This window comes from Ranitomeya imitator, chromosome 4, assembly GCF_032444005.1.
Source record: "Ranitomeya imitator isolate aRanImi1 chromosome 4, aRanImi1.pri, whole genome shotgun sequence".
Taxonomy (NCBI): domain Eukaryota; kingdom Metazoa; phylum Chordata; class Amphibia; order Anura; family Dendrobatidae; genus Ranitomeya; species Ranitomeya imitator.
The window spans coordinates 38,971,929-38,998,528 of record NC_091285.1 but is presented as its reverse complement, the minus strand read 5'-3'; the positions used below and the strand labels follow the sequence as shown (position 1 = coordinate 38,998,528).

At 46.8% G+C, this 26,600-nt stretch overlaps 1 protein-coding gene across 2 annotated transcripts in view; it reads right to left on the bottom strand.

The window, feature by feature from the left end:
• The window catches only part of DCTN4 (dynactin subunit 4), a 34,053-nt gene extending 9,440 nt beyond the window's left edge, over positions 1–24,613 (bottom strand). Inside the window, exons 1-13 of one of the 2 annotated variants that reach the window (XM_069763559.1) lie at positions 24,442–24,613; positions 22,111–22,181; positions 20,380–20,558; positions 18,881–18,924; positions 14,369–14,476; positions 13,395–13,415; positions 13,144–13,217; positions 12,753–12,865; positions 8,517–8,626; positions 8,355–8,428; positions 8,132–8,186; positions 6,686–6,793; positions 6,023–6,120 (exon numbers count right to left, since the gene is read on the bottom strand). In XM_069763559.1, the coding sequence (XP_069619660.1) occupies positions 6,023–6,120; positions 6,686–6,793; positions 8,132–8,186; positions 8,355–8,428; positions 8,517–8,626; positions 12,753–12,865; positions 13,144–13,217; positions 13,395–13,415; positions 14,369–14,476; positions 18,881–18,924; positions 20,380–20,558; positions 22,111–22,181; positions 24,442–24,576 (1,190 nt within the window). In that variant the 5' untranslated portion in view covers positions 24,577–24,613. The remainder of the gene's footprint in view (positions 1–6,022; positions 6,121–6,685; positions 6,794–8,131; positions 8,187–8,354; positions 8,429–8,516; positions 8,627–12,752; positions 12,866–13,143; positions 13,218–13,394; positions 13,416–14,368; positions 14,477–18,880; positions 18,925–20,379; positions 20,559–22,110; positions 22,182–24,441) is intronic. The other variant, XM_069763560.1, reaches the window with a different exon arrangement.
• Positions 24,614–26,600: the final 1,987 nt, after the last annotated feature.

The window sequence follows — 26,600 nt, the reverse complement described above, 5'->3', positions numbered from 1 at the left end:
AAACAAATCCCAACTGGATCTCGCCGAAATGTCAGTCGCCCATTCCCTTAAGTTTTTTCTCATGAGTATCAAGCCACTGGGTAGCGTCCTCCGGTGTCAGGAAAAAGTGGGTCTTATTAAAAGCCACCAGTCTCAGCTTGGCGGGAAACATCACTGAGTACTGCAGTCCCAGCTCCCTCAGTCGCCGCTTGACTCCAGTAAACTTCATCCGCTGCTTCTGAACCGCAGCGGAATAATCCGGATAAATGGCGATTTTTTGACCTCCAGCCGTCAGATCCTCCATCTCTCTAGCCTTTCTAAGGATAATGTCTCTGTCCCTGTAAGGCTACGTTCACACTAGCGTTATGCTAGTGTGCGTCGGGTTAGCGTCGGGCGACGCAGCGGCGACGCACGCGTCATGCGCCCCTATATTTTACATGGGGGACGCATGCGTTTTTGTTTGTTGCGTTGTGCGACGCATGCGTCTTTTCTGCCGCAAGCGTCGGACCAAGAAGACGCAACAAGTTGCATTTTTCTTGCGTCCGATTTTCGGCAAAAAACGATGCATGCGTCGCAAAACGCAGCGTTTTTGCGTGCGTTTTGCCGTGTTTTTGCGTGCGTTGTGCCGCCGAAGCAGCGGCGCACAACGCTAGTGTGAACGTAGCCTAATTGAGTATTTTAGCAAGCATGGTACGGGGATTCGCTCCTGGGGCAGGGGGCTGCGGCGGGACCCTATGAGCACGTTCAACAGCAAAAACTTTTGTCAACACTGTGCTCCCAATCTTCTCCAGCAGCCAGTTTTCAACAAATTCTGTGGGATTTCTCCCCTCAGTCTTTTCAGGCAGCCCCACTATACGTATGTTATTCCTTCTGGATCTATTTTCCAGATCCTCATTTTTGGCAGCGAGCTCGGGCAAACTTCTTTTCAGCTTTTTGGAGCTTAACTATGTGATCTTCTGCCGTGCTCACCCTCTCCTCCACCACTCCTATACGTTTGTCCATTTTCTGCAGAGCCGCATTAATCTGTGCCGTGTCCCCTTTAACTTCCTGCATCTGCTGGGCCAAGGAGTTCAGGGATTGCTGGCACTAGGAGATCAGTGTGATAACATCCCTAAGAGTCGGCTCCTCTCCCTGTGATATGGCTTCAGGTCCCCCACTAGCCCCAGCCATGCTGCCTCCTTCTTTCCCCCTCTGTACCTCATGCTGCTCAGTCGTGCTTGCTTCCTCCTCCTCCTGGTCAGCTCCAGCTCCAGATCCTGGTTCTGCCTCCTCAGCAGCCTCCACTCTGGCATACTGCTGCAGCCTTGCGGCCACCTCCATGCGCCGCTGACATGCGGCGTTCTCCTTCTCGGCGTCCTCCCTAGCATCGGTACCATCTTGGCCGGCTCCTGCATCGCTGGTGCCAGCGTCTTTCTGCCGCCTCCTGGTCATCGCTGCCGACTCCGGACCCGCCGCTCCGCACAGCTGCACTCTCCGGACCGTCAGCCAGCCGGATTTAGGTGAGTTTACCCGAAAATCGGGGTTAAAGCAGGATTTTTGTCCTTCTGGCAGCAGGAGCACTCTTCCCTGCTTCCACTCACATGGCCAGCTAGGACACGCCCCCACATGTCCCCCAATTAAAAAGATACCTTATTAGTAGAGATCCGATGTGGCATTCCTGAGAAATCTAGAGTAGAACCCATATACAAGTGTACTGGGGGCGTGGCAGCCAGAGTAACATGACACGCCCCCAGAGCACTTCCAGCCCGATTTGCATACGGTTTCTACACTAGATTTCTCATGCCTGGCACATTGGATCTCTACAAATAAGGTATCATTTTTATGCAGGAGTATCTGAAGAGGAATAACCTCATGACCCAGTATCAGCACGGGTTTACTAGGGACCGTTCATGTCAGACTAATCTGATCAGCTTCTATGAAGAGGTAAGTTCCGGACTGGACCAAGGGAACCCAGTGGATGTAGTGTATATGGACTTTTCAAAAGCTTTTGATACTGTGCCGCACAAAAGGTTGATACATAAAATGAGAATAATGGGGATAGGGGAAAATATGTGCAAGTGGGTTGAGAGCTGGCTCAGGGATAGGAAACAAAGGGTGGTTATTAATGGAGCACACTCGGACTGGGTAGCGGTTAGCAGTGGGGTACCACAGGGGTCAGTATTGGGTCCTCTTCTTTTTAACATATTTATTAATGATCTTGTAGGGGGCATTCAGAGTAGAATTTCAATATTTGTAGATGACACTAAACTCTGCAGGGTAATCAATACAGGAGGACAATTTTATATTACAGGATGATTTATGTAAACTAGAAGCTTGGGCTGATAAATGGCAAATGAGCTTTAATGGGGATAAATGTAAGGTCATGCACTTGGGTAGAAGTAATAAGATGTATAATTATGTGCTTAATTCTAAAACTCTGGGCAAAACCGTCAATGAAAAAAACCTGGGAGTATGGGTGGATGACAAACTCACATTTAGTGGCCTGTGTCAGGCAGCTGCTACAAAGGCAAATAAAATAATGGGATGCATTAAAAGAGGCATAGATGCTCATGAGGAGAACATAATTTTACCTCTATACAAGTCACTAGTTCGACCACACTTAGAATACTGTGCACAGTTCTGGTCTCCGGTGTACAAGAAAGACATAGCTGAACTGGAGCGGGTGCAGAGAAGAGCGACCAAGGTTATTAGAGGACTGGGAGGTCTGCAATACCAAGATAGGTTATTACACTTGGGGCTATTTAGTTTGGAAAAACGAAGACTAAGGGGTGATCTTATGTTAATGTATAAATATATGAGGGGACAGTACAAAGACCTTTCTGATGATCTTTTTAATCATAGACCTAAGAAAGGGACAAGGGGGCATCCTCTACGTCTGGAGGAAAGAAGGTTTAGGCATAATAACAGATGCGGATTCTTTACTGTAAGAGCAGTGAGACTACGGAACTCTCTGCCGTATGATGTTGTAATGAGTGATTCATTACTTAAATTTAAGAGGGGACTGGATACCTTTCTGGAAAAGTATAATTTTACAGGATATATACACTAGATTCCTTGATAGGGTGTTGATCCAGGGAACTAGTCTGATTGCCGTATGTGGAGTCGGGAAGGAATTTTTTTCCCCAAGGTGGAGCTTACTATTTGCCACATGGGTTTTTTTTGCCTTCCTCTGGATCAACATGTTAGAGCATGTTAGGTTATGGGTTGAACTAGATGGACTTAAAGTCTTCCTTCAACCTTAATAACTATGTTACTATGTTACATTCAAGAAGTTTATTAACCCTTCAGGTGTTTCACAGCAGCAGAAGCAACATGGAAGGAAAAAATGAACACTTAACTTTTTAGTCCCAAAAATAATCTTTTACCCAAGGGTAAAAGGAGAAACTGGACCCCAAACGTTGTTGTCCAATTTGTCCTGAGTACGCCGATACCCCATATGTGGGGGGGAACCACTGTTTGGGCGCACGGCAGGGCTCGGAAGGAAAGGAGCGCCATTTGACGTTTTGAATGAAAAATTGGCTCCAACCTTTAGCGGACACCATGTCGCGTTTGGAGAGCCCCCGTGTGCCTAAACATTGGAGTTTCCCCCACAAGTGACCCCATTTTGGAAACTAGACCCTCCAAGGAACTTATCTAGATGCATAGTGAGCACTTTAAACCCCCAGGTGATTCACAAATTGATCCGTAAAAATGAAAAAGTACTTTTTCTTCACAAAAAAGTATTTTAGCCTCAATTTTTTCATTTTCACATGGATAACAGGATAAAATGGATACTAAAATTTGTTGAGCAATTTCTCCTGAGTACACCGATACCTCACATGTGGGGGTAAACCACTGTTTGGGCACACGGCAAGGTTCGGAAAGGAAGTAGCAACGTTTTGGTCTGCGGGCGTCACGTTGCGTTTGAGGAACCCCTGATGTGCCTAAACAGTAGAAACCCACCACAAGTGACCCCATATTGGAAACTAGACCCCCCAAGGAACTTATCTAGATGAGTTGTGAGAACTTTGAACCCCCAAGTGCTTCACAGAAGTTTATGACGGAGAGCCGTGAAAATAAAAAAAAATCATTTTTCTTTCCTCAAAAATTATTTTTTTTACCCCGTAATTTTTTATTTTCACAAGGGTAACAGGAGAAATTAAACCCCAAAAGTTGTACAGTTTGTCCTGAATATGCAGGTAGCCCATATATGGGAGTAAATCACTGTTTGGGCACAAGTCAAGGCTCGGAAGTGAGGGAGCACCATTTGACTTTTTGAATACGAGATTGGCTAGAATCAATGGTGACGCCATATTGCGTTTGGAGACCCCTGATGTGCCTAAACAGTGGAAACCCCTCAATTCTAACTCCAACAGTAACCCCAGCACACCCCTAACCCTAATCCCAACCCTAACAAGAACACTAACCACAAGCCTATCCCTAATCCCAACACACCCCTAACCCTAATCTTAACCCTAATTCCAACCCTAAGGCTATGTGCCCACGTTGCGGATTTGTGTGCGGATTTTTCTGCACCGTTTTTGAAAAATCCGCATGTAAAACGCACTGCGTTTTACCTGCGGATTTCCAGTGTTTTTTGTGCAAATGTCACCTGCGGATTGCTACACAGGAACAGGTGTAAAACGCTGCGGAATCCACACAAAGAATCGACATGCTGTGGAAAACACCGAGCGGTATTTTCCGCACCATGGGCACAGCGGATTTGGCTTTACATAGGTTTACATGGTACTGTAAACGTGATGGAAAACTGCCACAAATCCACAGTGGCCAATCCGCTGTGGATCTGCAGCCAAATCTGCACAGTGTGCACATGGCCTAATTCTAACCCTAATTCCAACCCTTACCTTAGTGGACAAATAAAAATAATTATATTTTCTTTATTTTATTATGTTCCCTACCTATGGAGGTGATAAATGAAGGGGGGGGGGGGGGGGGGGGGGTTGGTGGGTTATTTACCATTTTTATTTATTTTGATCACAGTGATCAAAATGTACCTGGCTGGAATGAATCTGCCGGCCGTCAGATTTTGGAAGATGGCGGCGCCCATAGGAGAAGACGGAGGGACACCGGGACTCGGTAAGCATGGGGGGGGTGGGGGCAGAAGGGAGAGGAGGGCAGCGGAGGACAGGACGGAGGGGAGGAAAGACTGACGGCGGCAACAGAATGCCGCTGTCAGTCGGTGGCAGATCGGGGTCTCCAGCTTTGGCCGATGATATTGCAGCATCGGCCATGGCTGGATTGTAATATTTCACCAAGTTTCATAGGTGAAATATTACAAATTGCTCTGATTGGCTGTTGAAAGTGAAAACAGCCAACCAGAGGAATTGTAGCCACAAAGCCCTCCCATCTGGGCTGAAGTACCACTCCCCCTGTCCCTGCAGGTCGGGTGAAATTTGAGTTAGCCCTTTCACCCGATCTGCAGGGACGCGATCATTCTGTGACGCAGCATATGCCTCACAGGTCGGATTGGCACCGACTTTCATGACGCATACGCTGTGTCACAGGTCGGGAAGGGGTTAAGGAAGATGGCTACAGATCCCTGCACAAACTTAATTTTCATGATCTCGGCAGTTCCAGATGTCGGACCCTGACTAATCAAAAAGAGGTGGCATACCCTAGCAACATACAACCACTTTATAAAAAGTGTACAGTACTTTAAAGGGGTTTTTCCATCTCTTTTATAAAACTGGTCAGAGGGAGGGGACGACTTAAAGAAAGCAGTGTTCATTACACTCCAGAGCCGCCACTAAGGTGGAAGCACAATCCTCTAATGTTGCATTACTGATAGAGGGATCTGACAGACAGATACATCTGAGGATAGATCAGTGATAGGCCTCACAAGATTGTCAGCACTGGACTGCAAACATGGCCGCCGTAAATGGTATATACTAAATATACTGCTGGCAGGGCCTTCAGGAAAGCAGTCTGGGTCACTGCTGCTTGAAAATAAAAATGGAACCCGTAATCTATTCCCTAATCACACGAGAAAATTGTTCCCTTCTAATATCACTCGAAAATATCACCAATTCAAGGAGAGACTTACTCCGGGTCATCCTGGAAATTCTGTGGTTCCGCCAGTTCGTCGTATTCGGCAGTAGCATCTTTCCCAGCGAGCACCAGCTCCTTTGTTGGTACGATCACCTGTAATAAAGGTCATAATTAGGGACACAAAATATCAGGAAATACAAAGCTGAACGAGCAATTAAGTATATAGATTAAAAAAAGGGTGGTCCGAAATACAACACCCTAAATCCCGATCTATTTAATGCCGTAATCCACACTATTCTCTAATATACTATAATTAAAAATTATTTAACTTCACCATCTGCTTTTTTTTTTTTCACAACTTCTTTTGATGACACTTTGTTTTGAGAATCCCAGCCCCATGTCAGGTGTTGGGCTAGTGATGTGCTAGTGTGCACAATGACAGTGTGCTCTCTCGCTGGCTAAGATCAGTAGTAATAAGCCGGCACCAGAGCGCACTGTCAGTGTGCATTGTAAAAAAAAAAAAAAAACACCAGGTATGCAGAGACCAGCAGTGCCCCCGCAAGTAACAGCACTTGTGGGGGTGCCACTGGTCTGTGCACTCAAGATACTTGGATTTAGGATGAAAATATATTTGATTTCAAAGCACCGAATTAAGGCAAAATTGTTATTTTAAGAAGATTTTCTAGAAAAAAAGTGCATGCGCAGTGCCAGGTGTTACCTTGGCAGTGCTGTTAATATCATAAGGATCTCCTTCTTCGCAGGGCATGAGCGTCAGATGGGTCAGGTTCTCCACGGGGTTAGTCAGGGTCAGCAGTACTTGGCTTTCCTGCAATACAAAGGAATAATAATGATGGAAAATGTACAATGAAGGGGGCTGGATACTGATCATAAACGTCCAACTCGGCACTGCACTTATAATTTGGGGGGGAAGCAAAGGTGACATTTCATAGGTGGGGAAAAGAAACTCCGTTCTCTCTAGTACCCGATACATTAGAATATCTGCTCGATAATTCAGAAGGGTTAATTCAATCATACATAGAAAATAAGAGTCCCCCCACTATCATCTCTCCATTCACAAAGGCCACGAGACAGAGGGTCTGTTCTGGAGACAGGTGTGGGTCAGAAACGTAGGACACGTCCGCTCTATGATTTGGCCAGTGTAAAATTTAAAGGGACTGTCCGGTTACTGGATATAGATGGCTGATGCTTAGATTGGTGGGGGTCGGACACTAGGCTGTTAATTAGCCCCATTCAATGTGTAGAGGGGTGTTCGACGTCCTATGGATAGGTCATTAATGTCTTGTGATTGGACCAAGCGTTAATGTATGTTATGACAGGTATCAAACAGGGCAAAAACACCCAGAAATGTGTCCCCAAGTAAGATTTAACCTGATATTTTACCACTTTTAATACAGGTCAGCCACTGAAATGAGCCCCGATTCATCAGTTTTGGGGTGGGGTGGAGGGCGAGACGCCAGTTCATTACGCGGGGCACATTAATAAGGCTAGTGGCGAGAGCCTCGTTTGCACCGGGCCATAAATCCTACCCCAGTCAGTGGCTAGAGTAAGATTTGTGGCACATGGATTGCCGCCGCTCGTCATCAATTTGATGAGAGAGGCTGACAAGCCCTGTCACACCCCAGTTACGCCCACTTCGCAAAAACTGCATGAAAAATACACCGTAAGTCACTACATTTTTCAACAGCCTCATGTTGCTCAAAAATTTTGCCAACTTTGAATACTTTTGTTCAGGCCTTAAAGGGGTATTCCCATCTCAAAGATCCTATCCCAATATGTAGTAGATGTAATAATAATAATTAGAAAATCTCTCGAATCAGTTATGTGGTACAGTTCTTCTGATTCGCTATGTCACTTACCTTATGTGCAGGGCATTGCAGTAGCTTGGGTATCCATAGTTACAACAGGGTGACAGTTATCTGTTAGTGGTTGTAACCATGGATACCTAAGCTACTGCAGTGCCCTGCACATGGGTTAAGTGATATAGTAAATCAGAAGAACTATACTACATTACTAATTTGAGGCATTTGCTAATATTATTGTTATTACACCTACTACATATTGGGATAGGATCCTTTAAAGCTTTGATGAATCGGGGCCTACGTTTTTGCATGTTTTTTGAACATACGGATACATTGTGACTCACCTTCATGTGACGTAGATTGGGAATGGACATAATTCTTACTTCTGGGACATAACTCCTGCAACAAAACACAAAGAGAAGCCGTCACACTGTGCAAGTACCAAATAATTCCCCGTGTTATACGATGGAAGCGATGGATCGGAGGCTTAATTTTACGGGAAAATAATGGAGTCGGACAAGATGAAAGCTTGGCCTGAGATCTGGATCACTTGTACAAGACACTTACACAGCGACCAGCTGGATCTTGAACTTTATAGAGGTCGGGTTAAACTCTGGCTTACTCAGGTTATGTTCACATTTCTGGAAGAAAAAAAAAAAAAAAAAATAATATTCAAGCAATCCACCTGGGGGCACAAAAGGCTGGAAATTAGGACAATGCTGAACCTACCCGGCAGCGGAGAGAGCGCTTGATTAGGAGATGTTTGTGGCGGGGGTGAAGCTGGGAGGCACAAATGGGCTGGAAGTCGGCCTGCAGGAGGCGCTGGTCCAGAGTGGTGACTGCGAATAGGGAGAGGAAGCATTAAACTGGGGGGGAGCAGTAGAGCGGGGGATGTATCGCCAAATTTACCAACACCAAGGTCGATATATACAAGTGGGTCCCCCCTGATCACCAGAAGAGGGATAGGAGGTCACAAATGGGCACTCGGGACCACCGTACTAGTGATCAGTTAAGAAAGCGAGAAATGCGGCCTCCAGTATTTGAGAAAAAAAAAAGTTGTTAAAGGGTATTACCATCCAATAAAGTGATTGCTGGGTTAAGAAATCGCTATATGATTGGTGGGACCCCCACAATCCTGAGAGTAAAGGGGTGGGACCTCACAATCCTGAGAGTAAAGGGGTGGGACCTCACAATACTGAGAATGAAGGGTGGGACCCCACAATACTGAGAATGAAGGGTGGGACCCCACAATCCTGAGAGTGAAGGGGTGGGACCTCACAATCCTGAGAGTAAAGGGTGGGACCTCACAATACTGAGAATGAAGTGTGGACCTCACAATCCTGAGAGTAAAGGGTGGGACCTCACAATCCTGAGAGTGAAGGGGTGGGACCTCACAATCCTGAGAGTGAAGGGGTGGGACCACACAATCCTGAGAGTAAAGGGTGGGACCTCACAATCCTGAGAGTAAAGGGGTGGGACCCCACAATCCTGAGAGTAAAGGGGTGGGACCTCACAATCCTGAGAGTAAAGGGGTGGGACCCCAAAATCCTGAGAGTAAAGGGGTGGGACCTCACAATCCTGAGAGTGAAGGGGTGGGACCTCACAATCCTGAGAGTAAAGGGGTGGGACCTCACAATACTGAGAATGAAGGGTGGGACCCCACAATACTGAGAATGAAGGGTGGGACCCCACAATCCTGAGAGTGAAGGGGTGGGACCACACAATCCTGAGAGTAAAGGGTGGGACCTCACAATCCTGAGAGTAAAGGGGTGGGACCCCACAATCCTGAGAGTAAAGGGTGGGACCTCACAATACTGAGAATGAAGTGTGGACCTCACAATCCTGAGAGTAAAGGGTGGGACCTCACAATCCTGAGAGTAAAGGGTGGGACCCCACAATCCTGAGAGTAAAGGGGTGGGACCACACAATCCTGAGTGTAAAGGGTGGGACCTCACAATCCTGAGAGTGAAGGGGTGGGACCTCACAATCCTGAGAGTAAAGGGGTGGGACCTCACAATACTGAGAATGAAGGGTGGGACCCCACAATACTGAGAATGAAGGGTGGGACCCCACAATCCTGAGAGTGAAGGGGTGGGACCACACAATCCTGAGAGTAAAGGGTGGGACCTCACAATCCTGAGAGTAAAGGGGTGGGACCCCACAATCCTGAGAGTAAAGGGTGGGACCTCACAATACTGAGAATGAAGTGTGGACCTCACAATCCTGAGAGTAAAGGGTGGGACCTCACAATACTGAGAATGAAGTGTGGACCTCACAATCCTGAGAGTAAAGGGTGGGACCTCACAATACTGAGAATGAAGTGTGGACCCCACAATCCTGAGAGTAAAGGGTGGGACCTCACAATACTGAGAATGAAGTGTGGACCTCACAATCCTGAGAGTAAAGGGTGGGACCTCACAATCCTGAGAGTAAAGGGTGGGACCCCACAATCCTGAGAGTAAAGGGGTGGGACCACACAATCCTGAGTGTAAAGGGTGGGACCTCACAATCCTGAGAGTGAAGGGGTGGGACCTCACAATCCTGAGAGTAAAGGGTGGGACCTCACAATCCTGAGAGTGAAGGGGTGGGACCACACAATCCTGAGAGTAAAGGGTGGGACCTCACAATCCTGAGAGTAAAGGGGTGGGACCCCACAATCCTGAGAGTAAAGGGTGGGACCTCACAATCCTGAGAGTAAAGGGGTGGGACCTCACAATCCTGAGAGTAAAGGGGTGGGACCCCACAATCCTGAGAGTAAAGGGGTGGGACCTCACAATCCTGAGAGTAAAGAGTGGACCTCACAATCCTGAGAGTAAAGGGGTGGGACCTCACAATCCTGAGAGTAAAGGGGTGGGACCCCACAATCCTGAGAGTAAAGGGGTGGGACCTCACAATCCTGAGAGTAAAGGGTGGGACCTCACAATCCTGAGAGTAAAGGGTGGGACCTCACAATCCTGAGAGTAAAGGGTGGGACCTCACAATCCTGAGAGTAAAGGGTGGGACCTCACAATACTGAGAATGAAGTGTGGACCTCACAATCCTGAGAGTAAAGGGTGGGACCTCACAATCCTGAGAGTGAAGGGGTGGGACCACACAATCCTGAGAGTAAAGGGTGGGACCTCACAATCCTGAGAGTAAAGGGGTGGGACCCCAAAATCCTGAGAGTAAAGGGGTGGGACCACACAATCCTGAGAGTAAAGGGTGGGACCTCACAATCCTGAGAATAAAGGGTGGGACCTCACAATCCTGAGAGTAAAGGGTGGGACCTCACAATACTGAGAATGAAGTGTGGACCTCACAATCCTGAGAGTAAAGGGTGAAACCCCAAAATCCTGAGAGTAAAGGGTGGGACCCCACAATCCTGAGAGTAAAGGGGTGGGACCCCACAATCCTGAGAGTAAAGGGGTGGGACCTCACAATCCTGAGAGTAAAGGGTGGGACCTCACAATCCTGAGAGTACAGGGTGGGACCTCACAATCCTGAGAGTAAAGGGTGGGACCTCACAATCCTGAGAGTGAAGGGGTGGGACCTCACAATCCTGAGAGTGAAGGGGTGGGACCTCACAATCCTGAGAGTGAAGGGGTGGGACCTCACAATCCTGAGAGTGAAGGGGTGGGACCTCACAATCCTGAGAGTGAAGGGGTGGGACCTCACAATCCTGAGAGTGAAGGGGTGGGACCTCACAATCCTGAGAGTGAAGGGGTGGGACCTCACAATCCTGAGAGTGAAGGGGTGGGACCTCACAATCCTGAGAGTGAAGGGGTGGGACCTCACAATCCTGAGAGTGAAGGGGTGGGACCTCACAATCCTGAGAGTGAAGGGGTGGGACCTCACAATCCTGAGAGTGAAGGGGTGGGACCTCACAATCCTGAGAGTGAAGGGGTGGGACCTCACAATCCTGAGAGTGAAGGGGTGGGACCTCACAATCCTGAGAGTGAAGGGGTGGGACCTCACAATCCTGAGAGTGAAGGGGTGGGACCTCACAATCCTGAGAGTGAAGGGGTGGGACCTCACAATCCTGAGAGTGAAGGGGTGGGACCTCACAATCCTGAGAGTGAAGGGGTGGGACCTCACAATCCTGAGAGTAAAAGGGTGGGACCCCACAATCCTGAGAGTGAAGGGGTGGGACCTCACAATCCTGAGAGTGAAGGGGTGGGACCTCACAATCCTGAGAGTGAAGGGGTGGGACCTCACAATCCTGAGAGTGAAGGGGTGGGACCTCACAATCCTGAGAGTGAAGGGGTGGGACCTCACAATCCTGAGAGTGAAGGGGTGGGACCTCACAATCCTGAGAGTGAAGGGGTGGGACCTCACAATCCTGAGAGTGAAGGGGTGGGACCTCACAATACTGAGAATGAAGTGTGGACCTCACAATCCTGAGAGTAAAGGGTGGGACCTCACAATCCTGAGAGTAAAGGGTGGGACCACACAATCCTGAGAGTAAAGGGGTGGGACCTCACAATCCTGAGAGTGAAGGGGTGGGACCCCACAATCCTGAGAGTAAAAGGGTGGACCTCACAATCCTGAGAGTAAAGGGGTGGGACCTCACAATCCGGAGAGTAAAGGGGTGGGACCTCACAATCCGGAGAGTGAAGAGTGGGACCCCACAATCCTGAGAGTAAAGGGTGGGACCTCACAATCCTGAGAGTGAAGGGGTGGGACCCCACAATCCTGAGAGTAAAGGGTGGGACCTCACAATCCTGAGAGTAAATGGTGGGACCTCACAATCCTGAGTGTAAAGGGGTGGGACCCCACAATCTGAAGGGATTGGACCTCCTCCCCAACAATCTTGAGAGTGAAGGGGTTACTACCCTCCAGGCAGCAGTTTCTACTGTACAAGCACTAATTGCTGGAGCAGTCTTTACAGTAAAAGATGTGAAGGTTTTATCCTTCATTTTTTCCTGCTCAGTAATGAGGGAATCCTAATCCCCGGCCGGGGTACATAACAGCTAGCGGCCGTATTACCTTCTGTTAGGTTGATGGGTCGGGTGTAATAGTCCTCCGGTAACGGTTCCACCTCCTCTAGCGCCTGTGCAGGTTCGATCTTTATCTCCTTCTGATCTTCTCCTTCTTTCAGTCTAGAAACAGAAGAGGTTCTGCATCAGCACTAACCCAACTCATATCGGCTCACCTTGAGCAGACTTACTGGGGAGCTTGGGTTTCTAGGTATACAAAGTGGAGCTGCAGTGTAAAGCACCGGGGGAAGAAAAAAAGAAAACAGAGCACCAAAAAGCTGCAAATAAGGGGAAAAATTTCAGGCTACCAGAAGTTGTCAAGAAAATACAGCTAAGGAGCATTTATACAGAATATCAGGAGTGTCCGTTAGGTTCCTTTAATCGATGGCCGATTTACTTACGCGAGTCCGGCCAGAGGGGTAATCGGGACTCCGGGTCTCTGACGCTGTAGTCTTGTACCCCGGCCATACTTGTCCTGCGGAAAATTAAAACTTTTGTTCGCACAGCAAAAAAAAGTTATACAACAATAACTGTGCAAAAGAAAAAAAGCAATGCCCGGTTTATGACAATTAGTGGTGATGGGGGGCAGACGGCACAATGCTCTGGAGATGATGGATGGAGGGGAGTAATGAACAGGCGGCCGTGCACTTACCGCTACATGAATAGTGTGTTGCTGGAGGATTTCCCAATATTAACCGGCAGAAAGCAACAAGGTAAAAACAAGAGAGCGACATCAGATTACACAGAAAGGCAGAGCCATAACCCTGTCTATAAGGGACCCCGGGGGTGGACGCTCCGCACAGCGAGAGCAGAATGAGAGTTATCCCACTAGCTTACATGTCTGCAAATAATATTCATTCTGGACTAACTGGAGTAATACCAACTAGTACAAGCAGAGCTGCAGTGTAAAGCATGGTGAAAACCACATAGGAGGAGCAAGTCAAAGAAAACGATACTTTTGGGTTGCAATCCTGAATAATAGCAATCCTTCAAAATGCAAGTACAATCTGCAATGCAGCTTTGAGTGTGTGGGGATATTTAGTATGGGGGGGATGTGGGAAGCCAATACTCCCCTCTGGTGATTACGCTGCCCCATCCCTGAGCTTTGCTCTCAGGTAAAGCACACAGGGCCATCCACTGCAGCACAGCGTGCCAGAGCAGCTCTGTGTCAGGGGTCCTGGACATAAGACCCATCTTTGGCCACTTTGCCATGCACATGCCCTTATCATGCAACCCCAGGAATATAATAAGTGTATGATGTTCTTTCTTTGTATTCAGAAAAAAGAAAACCAGAGAAAGAATCTATACATAATGCAACGCCCCCTCAGGCCCTGCTCTAGGAATCCCCTTTGATCAGTATTCTGTCAGCACAATAGGTGCTGAATCTTCCCAGCATGAATTGCTCCTGTCATTGCTCAATGGCCTCTCGCCTCTCCCTTCTGCAGCCCATCTCTCTGCTCCTGCTTTCCTCCATGTCAATGCCTCGCCCCACTTTCTGTAACCCCTCTTGGCCACTGGAGACAAGGTAGGATGATTGCTTAGAGATAGAGCAATTGTCAGGTTTATCACATTATCCTTTAAGTTTTCAAATCGTGCAGGGAACGATTAAAAAAACGTGGTACTTACAGAAAAAGCGAGGGGCATGTAGTTCCTGCGCCGCACCAGCTTCTTACGGTCGCGCTCGACCTTCTCTTTCTGTGCGAGCTGCTGGTAATACTCCAACAGCTTGTTAATCTTGAGAAATAAAAGTCAACATTTTAGGACAAGTGGAAAACATGCAATGTTCAGAGATATTAAAATCTATAAAGGCACGGATGATTGACCTCGTGGAGACCAAAACATCCAACACCGCGGAGACACCATCACGTGTTTCTCAACGCAGTGATTCCAGAACACTGCCCCCATCCCTTATGGGAAATATGCAAATGCATGTAAAGTAAGCTGCGGAGACACCATCACATGTTTCTCAACGCAAGCAATGAATAGCCAGGCCTTTCCCCGGGAAGGAACAACCACGGGAAGGGCAGCATCCAATAAAGGAAAACCACCTATGCCAAGCATGGTATCCATCCACAGACAGCTGTTTCAGGGTTTTGGGGCTGTCTGTGGATGGATACCATGCTTGGCATAGGTGGTTTTCCTTTTTGGATGCTGCCCTTCCCGTGGTTGTTCCTTCCCGGGGAAAGGCCTGGCTATTCACTGCTTGCGTTGAGAAACACGTGATGGTGTCTCCGCAGCTTACTTTACATGCAGAGATATTAAAAGACATTTAGGTAACATTTTACATTACAGGATAATCCATCAAAAGCGCACGCTTGTAGCGGTCACTCAATACTAAAGTGGTGCGACCATACCAAGCTTCACGGATATCAGCTGCTCACCAGGACGACTATCCTCGGAGTATCAATATCTCTACTTGCAGTAAGTGAATTAAAACTGTCTCGTTCATATCCAAGGACTGAAAGCCTTTCCTGATCACATCCAGCTCAAAATATATCAGAACCGTCTTGTAACCCTGTGCTTAAAGGGAATCTGTCAGCAGGTTCTTGCTATTTCATCTGAGAGCACCATGATGTAGGCAAAGAGGAGCTGAATTCAATGATGTATCACTTAGATCACTGGGTGCAGCCATTCTCACACAATCAAGAGTTCATAGACTTCGCAATGCAGCAGAGATGAGAAAGCAAGCCCCGCCCACATCCGGCTCTGTATGTACAATGTCCATACACAGTGAGCAGTCTATCACAGGAGGGGGCGGAGTCAGACTAGAATGCTGTAGTCCCAGGAATGATAAGCTCCTGGCACTAAAACGATCACTGTAAACAAACAAAACCACTGAGCTTGATAAGAGAGGCATCACTGAAATCTGTGTTCCTGCAGCATGCTGTCTTCAGATTGCAAAGCAAAAACCTGCTGACAGATTCCTTTTAAGTCAAATGTGAACAGGGTGGCAGTCTGGCATCAGGGTGAAAAGGTGTTATAATTTTTCCACGCTAATTCAGCACCTCCTGAAACAAGCCTTAATGTCACTAGTGGTAAATTACTGTGTAGTTTCGCATGTCCAGCATTACAATAACTTCTTTGTTTTTTTCTGCTCTATTGTGAGAAGATAATAAAGTTCAAACTATCCCTTAAAATGCCGAACAAAAAGTTACTCACAAATACTAAATATATCCCCTGTCCATAGGTAATGATTGCTGGGGGTTCAACCACTGGTACATTCAGCAATCCCAAGAACTTGGCCCTGTATTGGATGGGCCGGTGTGCAGCATTATCAGCCTCCTCTCCATTCATTGTCTATGGGATTGCAGAGTGAAGGCCGAGTACGCACAACTCCGGGCCGTTCAAGACGGAGCTCTGCAGACACCTGATGTCAGGACTGTGAGTGTGTCTCAGTTAGGACCAAAAGGATAACTTAATATCTTGGGAATAACCCTTTAAGATAGGTAATAGACAGATAGATCATAAATAAGATCGATAAAGCTAGGTTCTCATTAGCGTTTCTGTGAGCAGCGTATCATCTGCATGCGCATACGCATGCCAAAACGCATGCTTACGCCTCCGCATCATCTTACGCATGACGCAAAAAACCCTGCTGCGTTTTGCCATGTATTTGCGTTGTTCATGTGCATGGTGGAGGTGGTGACATCATGTCCTGGACATGCGCAGTCTGAAGTACGCATGCGTATCGAACACATGCGTACGCATGTACTTGCATACCATGCGTTCCCATAGACAGTAGTGCATTTTTTTTTTTACGCACTCATCTGCAATCATCATCATGTGCCTGATTGCGCAATATTTGACGCCTCAAAAAATTCAACATGTTGCATTCGCCGGACACCGTGAAACGACGCATCTGCATGCGAATGCACGTCCCTGCGTACACCATGTTAAAAATATGTACACATGCAGATCATACGCTGCGCACAGATGTGCCAATGTGAACCCGGCCTAATAGATAGACATTAGATACATCTGTGCACTGTATTTTACAAGATAATCAATGATTTTACATAGTTGAGATTGTGCTGCAGTCCTATGTAATGCCAAACAGAATAATGTAAAGTCAGAGTGTATAGATGTAGCAGATTTGAGTTTGTGCTACGATCTTCGGTGCCACTGGAAACGTAGAGGAGCCGTTGGCCCCGAAGCATCATTGCCTTTGCGCCTGTGTTTTGTTTCTCCCCGTCGTCCAGTGTATCGCATGATAAAATGAATGTTGCACAACTCATCCCACGCAGAAAAAACAAAAAAACAACCAGCATCATACGGCTATGTGGGCGAAAAAAATTAAAAAAAATTGTGACTCTTGGAAGAAAAACGAAAAAAGTAACATGGCCACGACATGAAGGGGTTAAAGTACGTTCTCAAAAAGCTGCAATACTGCAGTCGGAGGCTGATAAATCAGCTGATTCCCTATAAATGCCAGCTTGTGCCTGACAGCATACACATACAGTGGGGCAAAAAAGTATTTAGTCAGTCAGCAATAGTGCAAGTTCCATCACTTAAAAAGATGAGAGGCGTCTGTAATTTACATCATAGGTAGACCTCAACTATGGGAGACAAACTGAGAAAAAAAAATCCAGAAAATCACATTGTCTGTTTTTTTAACATTTTATTTGCATATTATGGTGGAAAATAAGTATTTGGTCAGAAACAAAATTTCATCTCAATACTTTGTAATATATCCTTTGTTGGCAATGACAGAGGTCAAACGTTTTCTGTAAGTCTTCACAAGGTTGCCACACACTGTTGTTGGTATGTTGGCCCATTCCTCCATGCAGATCTCCTCTAGAGCAGTGATGTTTTTGGCTTTTCGCTTGGCAACACGGACTTTCAACTCCCTCCAAAGGTTTTCTATAGGGTTGAGATCTGGAGACTGGCTAGGCCACTCCAGGACCTTGAAATGCTTCTTACGAAGCCACTCCTTCGTTGCCCTGGCGGTGTGCTTTGGATCATTGTCATGTTGAAAGACCCAGCCACGTTTCATCTTCAATGCCTTTGCTGATGGAAGGAGGTTTGCACTCAAAATCTCACGATACATGGCCCCATTCATTCTTTCATGTACCCGGATCAGTCGTCTTGGCCCCTTTGCAGAGAAACAGCCCCAAAGCATGATGTTTCCACCACCATGCTTTACAGTAGGTATGGTGTTTGATGGATGCAACTCAGTATTCTTTTTCCTCCAAACACGAAAAGTTGTGTTTCTACCAAACAGTTCCAGTTTGGTTTCATCAGACCATAGGACATTCTCCCAAAACTCCTCTGGATCATCCAAATGCTCTCTAGCAAACTTCAGACGGGCCCGGACATGTACTGGCTTAAGCAGTGGGACACGTCTGGCACTGCAGGATCTGAGTCCATGGTGGCGAAGTGTGTTACTTATGGTAGGCCTTGTTACATTGGTCCCAGCTCTCTGCAGTTCATTCACTAGGTCCCCCCGCGTGGTTCTGGGATTTTTGCTCACCGTTCTTGTGATCATTCTGACCCCACGGGGTGGGATTTTGCATGGAGCCCCAGATCGAGGGAGATTATCAGTGGTCTTGTATGTCTTCCATTTTCTAATTATTGCTCCCACTGTTGATTTCTTCACTCCAAGCTGGTTGGCTATTGCAGATTCAGTCTTCCCAGCCTGGTGCAGGGCTACAATTTTGTTTCTGGTGTCCTTTGACAGCTCTTTGGTCTTCACCATAGTGGAGTTTGGAGTCAGACTGTTTGAGGGTGTGCACAGGTGTCTTTTTATACTGATAACAAGTTTAAACAGGTGCCATTACTACAGGTAATGAGTGGAGGAAAGAGGAGACTCTTAAAGAAGAAGTTACAGGTCTGTGAGAGCCAGAAATCTTGATTGTTTGTTTCTGACCAAATACTTATTTTCCACCATAATATGCAAAAAAATGATAAAAAAACAGACAATGTGATTTTCTGGATTTTTTTTTCTCAGTTTGTCTCCCATAGTTGAGGTCTACCTATGATGTAAATTACAGACGCCTCTCATCTTTTTAAGTGGTGGAACTTCCACTATTGCTGACTGACTAAATACTTTTTTGCCCCACTGTATGTGTTACTGCGACCCCTACAATCCCCATTACACTGTACATGTGGGAGGACAGGTCCCCATTAGTTTCCACTTACCCTCTGGTTGTGAGGATTCTCAGGCTCCTGCCATCCGCCGCTCGCTGCAAAAGAGGATTCATAACCGGTAAGAAACAATGAAGGGCAGATAATCGAGTACGGAGAACTTGGAAATTCCTGATGTTCTGTCCCCGATATGGTGCCACGTGGGCTCGCTGCAGCGGGTGGCCTCTAAATAAGGAGCAAAACTCCCCCGAGGAACTGATCAGAAGTCTCTCCCACCAGAGGCACAAAGCAAAAGGTGAGAAGAGACGTCGGCTGTTGGCTTTTAACAGCTGCACGGGGATTAGGCTTAAAAGGGTTGTTGCTTCTTCAATCTTAAAGGAGATATCCAGGACTTTGTGAAAAAGAAAAAAATGTGCCTAAGCACCGACAGGCAGGTAGTTGTTACCTCCTCCTCCTGCCAGCGGTTCAGCTGCCTCTGCTGACGTCACGATGACAGAGTAGCGGCTTCTTCTTCGCTCTGTTGAGAGGACGGGACTTTAACGTCATTCTGATTGACAGCCGGCTCCCCCAGTTTGACAGCCGGGTTCCCTCTGCCTATCAGAATGTCATAGTCCCGTCCTGTCAACAGAGTGGAGCGGAGATGAGGCCGCTGCTCTGTCAACATGATGTCAGCAGAGTCAGCTGAATCGCTGGCAGGAGCGGTCTGGAACCGCCATGTGCCGGCAATAAGCGACATGGGGCACAACAGGTAGGTTTGCTTTCCCCTTTAATGACAGTGAGCTCCCTTGACTCCCAGCTTACTTGGGGGCAGCGCTCTCCTGATAAATGATGGTTTGGATGAGCGGCATGACCGAGCTCCCAGTCTACACTGTAGGCAAAGGAGTACACGGGAGTACAGTGACATTGAAGATGGCCATTCCTACAGAAAAAAGAAGCTTGCAAGCAGCGCACTGTAACTAGAATAACCACCGCTGACAAGACTGCAGAGGTGGCTGGTAACCTTGGTATCGAGTGGTCATCTTCTTTTCTTGAGAACGGAGAGGATTAATAAGAGGTAAATTACATTGTCGCTTGTTTCTACAAGCAGTTTGCAATTTTACCCACTTCCATAGAAGAGATAATCCCTTGAATAGAGTTGCACAGCATCTCCCATTACCGCTCTGGGCAGTGAGAAATGCTGGTGGCCACTTAGCAGGAAGGTTTCCCCAGTGTTTGGATGTCTAATAGTGATGGGTGAACGTGCTCGAATAAGGAGAGGAGCTGCTCAATTGTCCTTAAAGGGTGTCATCTCCTCGTGATCGCAATGGGTCTACCCTCCTCCTGGAAAATCCACGTCCATCATCCACAGTTCTGAGCTTGGCTTGTACGACCTTCACCAACCCAACTCTGAGGGTCTAATATGGATGTCAGAGATATATATATGACACAAGAAAAGTCGGCCAAGTTGAGAGTTCCTGTGTATGGGGGAAGTAGAGGGAAGCTTTCAGCTGAATGATTGGCAATTGTTCGGCCATCTGTGTATGTGGGGGCTTTGGACTATGTAGCATACTCACCCACTGACTTGTCGGCCATCCCAACATCTCTGGAGGTCCAGCGGCAAAAGCCACAAGCGAGATAATAGGCTTTCTTCATGGTGGTCTTGGCCGGATCATCAGGAAGAGGAGCTGGAATGCTGGTGGCCCGGGTGGAGAGAGTGTGCATACAGCACGGGCAGTCAAAGCAGTTGGCGCACCTGCACAGATAGAACAGGACCAGTAATTAAAGGGACGTGACATGATTACCTAACCTCTAGAGACCCCCCGGTGATCTGCTAACAATACCCAGCAGAAATTCCTACAGCCACACAGATACGCCCAAATAGAAACCATGTAGATGACAAGTGCTGCAGTATAAAATACCCTCATCATGGTCACCATCAGATCTCTGATCACTGGCAGTGAATGAAACGCTACTGCTGATCCTGATAAACTAAAGAAATGAACCAGAGAATGAAACTGGTATATATGCAACGTATAGGAGCACGTTCACACTGCGGCCATGTAACAGACAACACCTAAGGCCGGGTTCACATTAGCGTTTTGAGGATCTGCGGACTTCCTCCATGAAGCCCCGCCCTCGGCCGCACCTCCGCCGCTAGCTCCGCCTACTTCTGCATGCGGCCTGCGTACCTATCTTTAACATTAGGTATGCAGCTCGTGCGGCTGTATGCAGATGCTTCCGCATGCGTTGTTTTGACGATGTGGCGACCAGCGTCGGACGCAGCTGGCTGCAATTTCTTTTTTTACGCCGCATCGTCAAAACTACGCATGCGGAAGCATCCGCATACAGCCGCACGACCTGCATATCTAATGTTAAAGATAGGTATGCAGAAGTAGGCGGAGCTAGCGACGGAGGTGCAGACGAGGGCGGGGCTTCACAGAGGAAGTCCGCAGCTCCTCAAAACGCTAGTGTGAAACTGGCCTTAGACAGACACAAAATGGGCATATACCCTGCTGTGAGTAAATAGTGATAGGGTGCTTAGTACACACTGTTTCTGATCAAAAAAGCATAAAAGCTATCCCAACGCAACAACAAGGGGCACTCAATGGTCCTGAACTTTAGTATTAAAACTTCACCTTGTGTCAGATGACCTCAATGTAGGTGCTCTTATGCTGCGGCTCATTTATTTGGTTTTGCTGTACTTTCTTGTACACACAGGGGGCTAGCTCGCCTTTTGGATATTGAGATTTCATCTGGATAACTTCTTATGGCTGGGTGCATGAACAGTCGGGTCTGGGTCCTGCTCTGCCCCATCTACACTGAGGTTGGCTGATACAATGGTAAGGCTTTAATTTTAGATAATTGGACCATCCCGATTTGGGGTCACCTTGCTGTGATTGGATGGCTTTTACGATCTTTTGATCAAAAACACTACTAACTGCCCTATGTTATTTATATGCACTATTACTTTTTACTCACAGCAGGGTATGTGCCCATTTTGTTTCCATCTTCGGTTGTCTGTTTATTGGCCAGTGTGAACATGCTCCTACACGTTCCATGTATTCCAACTTATACTCCAGTTCACTTTTTTCGGTTTTATTAATTTTGTTTTTTTTTTTTTTACTGAGGCTAAACCCTGTGCCGATTATGTCCTGCCGTTACATGTATCAAAGCTCTCATTAAATTAAAGTGTGCGGCTGTGCCACTAGTCTACGATCGGGACTGGAAAAAAAGGGACGCGAGCGAAAGAGGAGAGATCACAGGGGGGAAAGTAAAATGCAAGATCGTGGGGCGGAACGACGGACCTGTTCTTCTTCAGCTTGGCCTCAGCCGACGGCATATTCTCCAAGCAGCTGGGACAATAGTGAGAGTCCACCTGTAGGAAAGAACGGAAAGATGAATGGCGCGTACAGCAAAGACTATAAAACCGGTCCAGCACCCACCGAACTACCACCTTTATTTTGATTGGAGAAAAATGGGCGTTAAAGGGATCCCCAATCATAACATACTGATAACCTATACATAATATAGGTCATCAACATCAAAGGGGTTGACCGCTACTCGGACTACCCCTATGTCTCCTCCCATTAAAACTCCTGTACTCACCACCGATAACATCCCAGCAGGGTCAGCACTTTTGCTCCCGAGACTTGTGTGACATTACGTCACGTGATCCCTGGGGCCAACCCCTTTAAAAGGACGTGTTCCAGCCTACACAAGTTAATAGTCTTCCCTCACTGGATAGTAAGCATCTGCGGATCAGTGGGGGTACATCCAATCAGTGAGATCCCCAGTTATTCTCATGTGACCCACACCTACTCAGGAGTTCTCACGTATCCAGTAAGTTTAGGCTGGAATACTCCTTCAAAAAGGAAGCATTTGCCCCTTTCCCGTTAATTGATCAAAAGGGGCACCGCACTGGACTGGTGGATAATCCAATGGATTAGTGACTGTCATTTTTCTATTTTGCTGACTTTTTTCTTTTTTAATCCCTTTGCACCCAATAATTAATTGTTACGCTTTAAAAGCTATAACTTTTTTTTTTTTTTATTTTCCAGACCCAAACTCAAATGAGAGCTTGTTTCATTAAGGCTATGTTCACACTCTGCAGATTCCACTGCGGATTTTTCCGCAGCAGAATTGCAAAATCCGCAGTGAAAACTCATCGCGGTTTTTACTGCGGATTTATCGCGGTTTTTACTGCGGATTTATCGCGGTTTTTACTGCGTTTTCTTCTGCGGATTTTCATCTGCAGTTTTCTATTGGAGCAGGTGAAAATCCGCAAAAAAGAAGTGACATGCTGCGGAATGTAATCCGCAGCGTTTCCGCGCGGATTTTTCTGCAGCATGTGCACAGCGTTTTTTGTTTCCCATAGGTTTACATTGAAATGTAAACTCATGGGAAACTGCTGCGGATCCGCAGCGGTCAAATCCGCTGCGGATCCACAGCAAAATCCGCAAAGTGTGAATATAGCCTTAAGGGATGGAGCTTTGCATGACACCATTCATTTTGCTCTACAGTGTGCTGGAAAATGGGGAAAAAACAAAACAAACAAACAAAAAAAACACATAACGTTGTTTTTTTGGATCTCGTCGTTACCGAATACCATAAACAGTATTTTGTGCAATAGGGGACTTTTTATTGATAACCTTTGGGGGGGGGGGAAAGGGAGTACAAATGTTTTATCGATTTTTTTTTTTTCTTTTTCAATTTTGGTATTTTATTTTTTCTTGCTAAAAAGGGGCAACAATAATATATATATATATACTTTTTTTTTTTTTTTTAAACGTAAAGATTTTTTTACATTTTTTTCACGAACTTTTTTTTTTTTGCAATTGCTTGGTGGCTTATACATAATACTGCTATACGACAGGAGCATAAAGAGGTGGCGACGGGGGCCCATGACATTTACGTGCCGCAGCCAGAGGTATACAAGTGGTTAAATAGCGGTGATCGGTACAGCTGGCACCATCTTCGTGCGCTGCCAGCGCCGTACAGCTACGTCCGACGTTGGGAAAGGGTTAATTAGTGCGGGGTTTGAGGCAGAGTCCAGACATAATCCGCTGACGTGTTATTCCGGCGCGTTCCTCTGATGTCCCTCCTGGCAATGCACGAGACCACTAGACACGGAGCGTCACCATTCCCCTTGTCAATAGCACGCTCTAATGAACATCCTGTTAATAATGCAGTCATACATTTCCAGGAGGAATTACAGAGGGTCAGCAGCACACAGAGCTAAGATGGTAGACAACTGCTAGAGTGATAAAAACTATATGTGGAGCCACTTTCACGACAGCACAAACAGGGTCACTTTACGACAGTGTTGCATTAGTGTCTGACCAGACTAGGCCTCAGACCACGGCCTTTCCTAAAGCTGCAGCCTGGAACCGGTGCTGCATCATCCCAGCCGACGTGACACTGACAGGTAGCCGTCCAATCAGCAGTTAGAACGCTCCAACAAACACCCAATCACAGCGCACGCCTAAACAGCCCAGCCCCTGACAAAGGCTGACTGACATCTGAAAGTAGCCAATCAAAGAGAAGCTAGAGAGCTTCCTGCTATTCCATTGGACGGAATCGGGAAGCACCGTCTATAATGATGCCGGATCAACACAGGCGGCTGGCGGCGGATTTACCTCGTGAGAGACGCATTCTAGAGAGCGGAGCTCGCTGCAGTACCGGCAGAAGTACAGCTGGGATAACGGAGCTCGGATTTCCTTCTCGCCGTGAACCAAGTACAAGACTCTCTCCAGCTGCAGCAGAGACGCCATCTTCCGAAGTGCCCCGCCCTCCAGGTCACGTCACCAGGGTGGGTGCGGCTGCCTACACCCTCTGTGGTGACGTAACACATCTAGATCACGTGATACCACTTCTCCTTCCCGTTTTGATTTTGAAAACTTTATTGACAAGTATATGAACATTACAAGGCCATGATGTCTAGTAGCCTTCTGCTTTATGTTTTTCCTCACAAGGCAGGTTACAGAGAGCTGGGGACAGACTTCTACAACTTTCTGGCCAGTTTTGTAAAAAAAAAAAAAACACCATCCATGTAGAAAGCACCAAACACCTAATACAGACCCTCATTAATTAATTCAGACCCTCAACAAGACTCATTTAATGCATATTCCAGATTAGATCTACTGAAAGAGCCCCCCAAAGGACAGTAATTCAGACGTACGTAGAACGTTATACAGACGCTATGGAGTAATGCCAGCCCGAGACCCCCTAAAGCAATCCAGACCCCGTAAAGTAATTTGGATCCCTTGCAAACCCCAGATCAGACCCCCTAAAGGAATACAGACCCCCATTAGTAATATAGATGCTAGACCAGATCCCCTAAAGTAATACAGAACCCAGAACAAACCCATAAATTAATACATGCAACATAAAATAATACAGACCATAACCAGACCCCCTAAAGTAACAGATCCTAGACCTGACCTCCTATAGTAGTATAGATCTGACCATCTAAGGTAATACAGAACGGACCCCCCAAGCAACACACATCCCAGACCAGAACCCTTGATGTAATACAGATGAGACCCCATAAAGTAAAACAGACCCCTTTTGTCATATGGATCAGACCCCCTGAAGTAATAAATTCATCATTAATTGAACTTTTGAACAATTATTATTATTTATTGTTATAGCGCCATTTATTCCATGGCGCTTTACATGTGAGGAGGGATATACATAATAAAAACAAGTACAATAATCTTGAACAATACAAGTCATAACTGGTACCGGAGGAGAGAGGACCCTGCCTGTGAGGGCTCACAATCTACAAGGGATGGGTGAGGATACAGTAGGTGAGGATAGAGCTGGCCGTGCAGCGGTTTAGCCGATCGGTGGTTACTGCAGGTTGTAGGCGTATCGGAAGAGGTAGGTCTTCAGGTTCTTTTTGAAGGTTTCCATGATAGGCGAGAGTCTGATATGTTGTGGTGGAGAGTTCCAGAGTAGGGGTGATGCGTGAGAGAAATCTTGTATACGATTGTGGGAAGAGGAGATAAGAGAGGAGTAGAGAAGGAGATCTTGTGAGGATCGGAGGTTGCGTGCAGGAGAGTACCGGGAGACGAGGTCTGTTATGAACAGGTAATTCAGAACCACAATGGACCTTGAAGTTCAGAGCACACAAAGTGACCTGACAATTACCAAAAACATAGGACGAGCTCTGAGACGTGGGAACTCTGCTGACCGCAATCCCTAATCCTATCCAACCACACTAAAGGTAGCCGTGGAGCGCTCCTGACCAGTCCTATGCGCCTCGAGCACAGCCTGAGAAACTAGCTAGCCCTAAGAAAGAAAAATAAGCCTACCTTGCCTCAGAGAAATACCCCAAAGGAAAAGGAAGCCCCCCACATATAATGACTGTGAGTTGAGATGAAAATACAAACGCAGAGATGAAATAGATTTAGCAAAGTGAGGCCCAACTTACTGAACAGACCGAAGATAGGAAAGATTGCTTTGCGGTCAACACAAAACCCTACAAACAACCACGCAGAGGGGGCAAAAAGACCCTCCGCACCGACTAACGGTACGGAGGTGCTCCCTCTGCGTCCCAGAGCTTCCAGCAAGCAAGAAAAAACAATATAGCAAGCTGGACAGAAAAAAATAGCAAACAAAAATAACACAAGCAAAACTTAGCTTATGCAGGAAAGACAGGCCACAGGAACGATCCAGGAGAAAGCAAGACCAATACTAGAACATTGACTGGAGGCCAGGATCAAAGCACTAGGTGGAGTTAAATAGAGCAGCACCTAACGACTTAACCTCATCACCTGAGGAAGGAAACTCA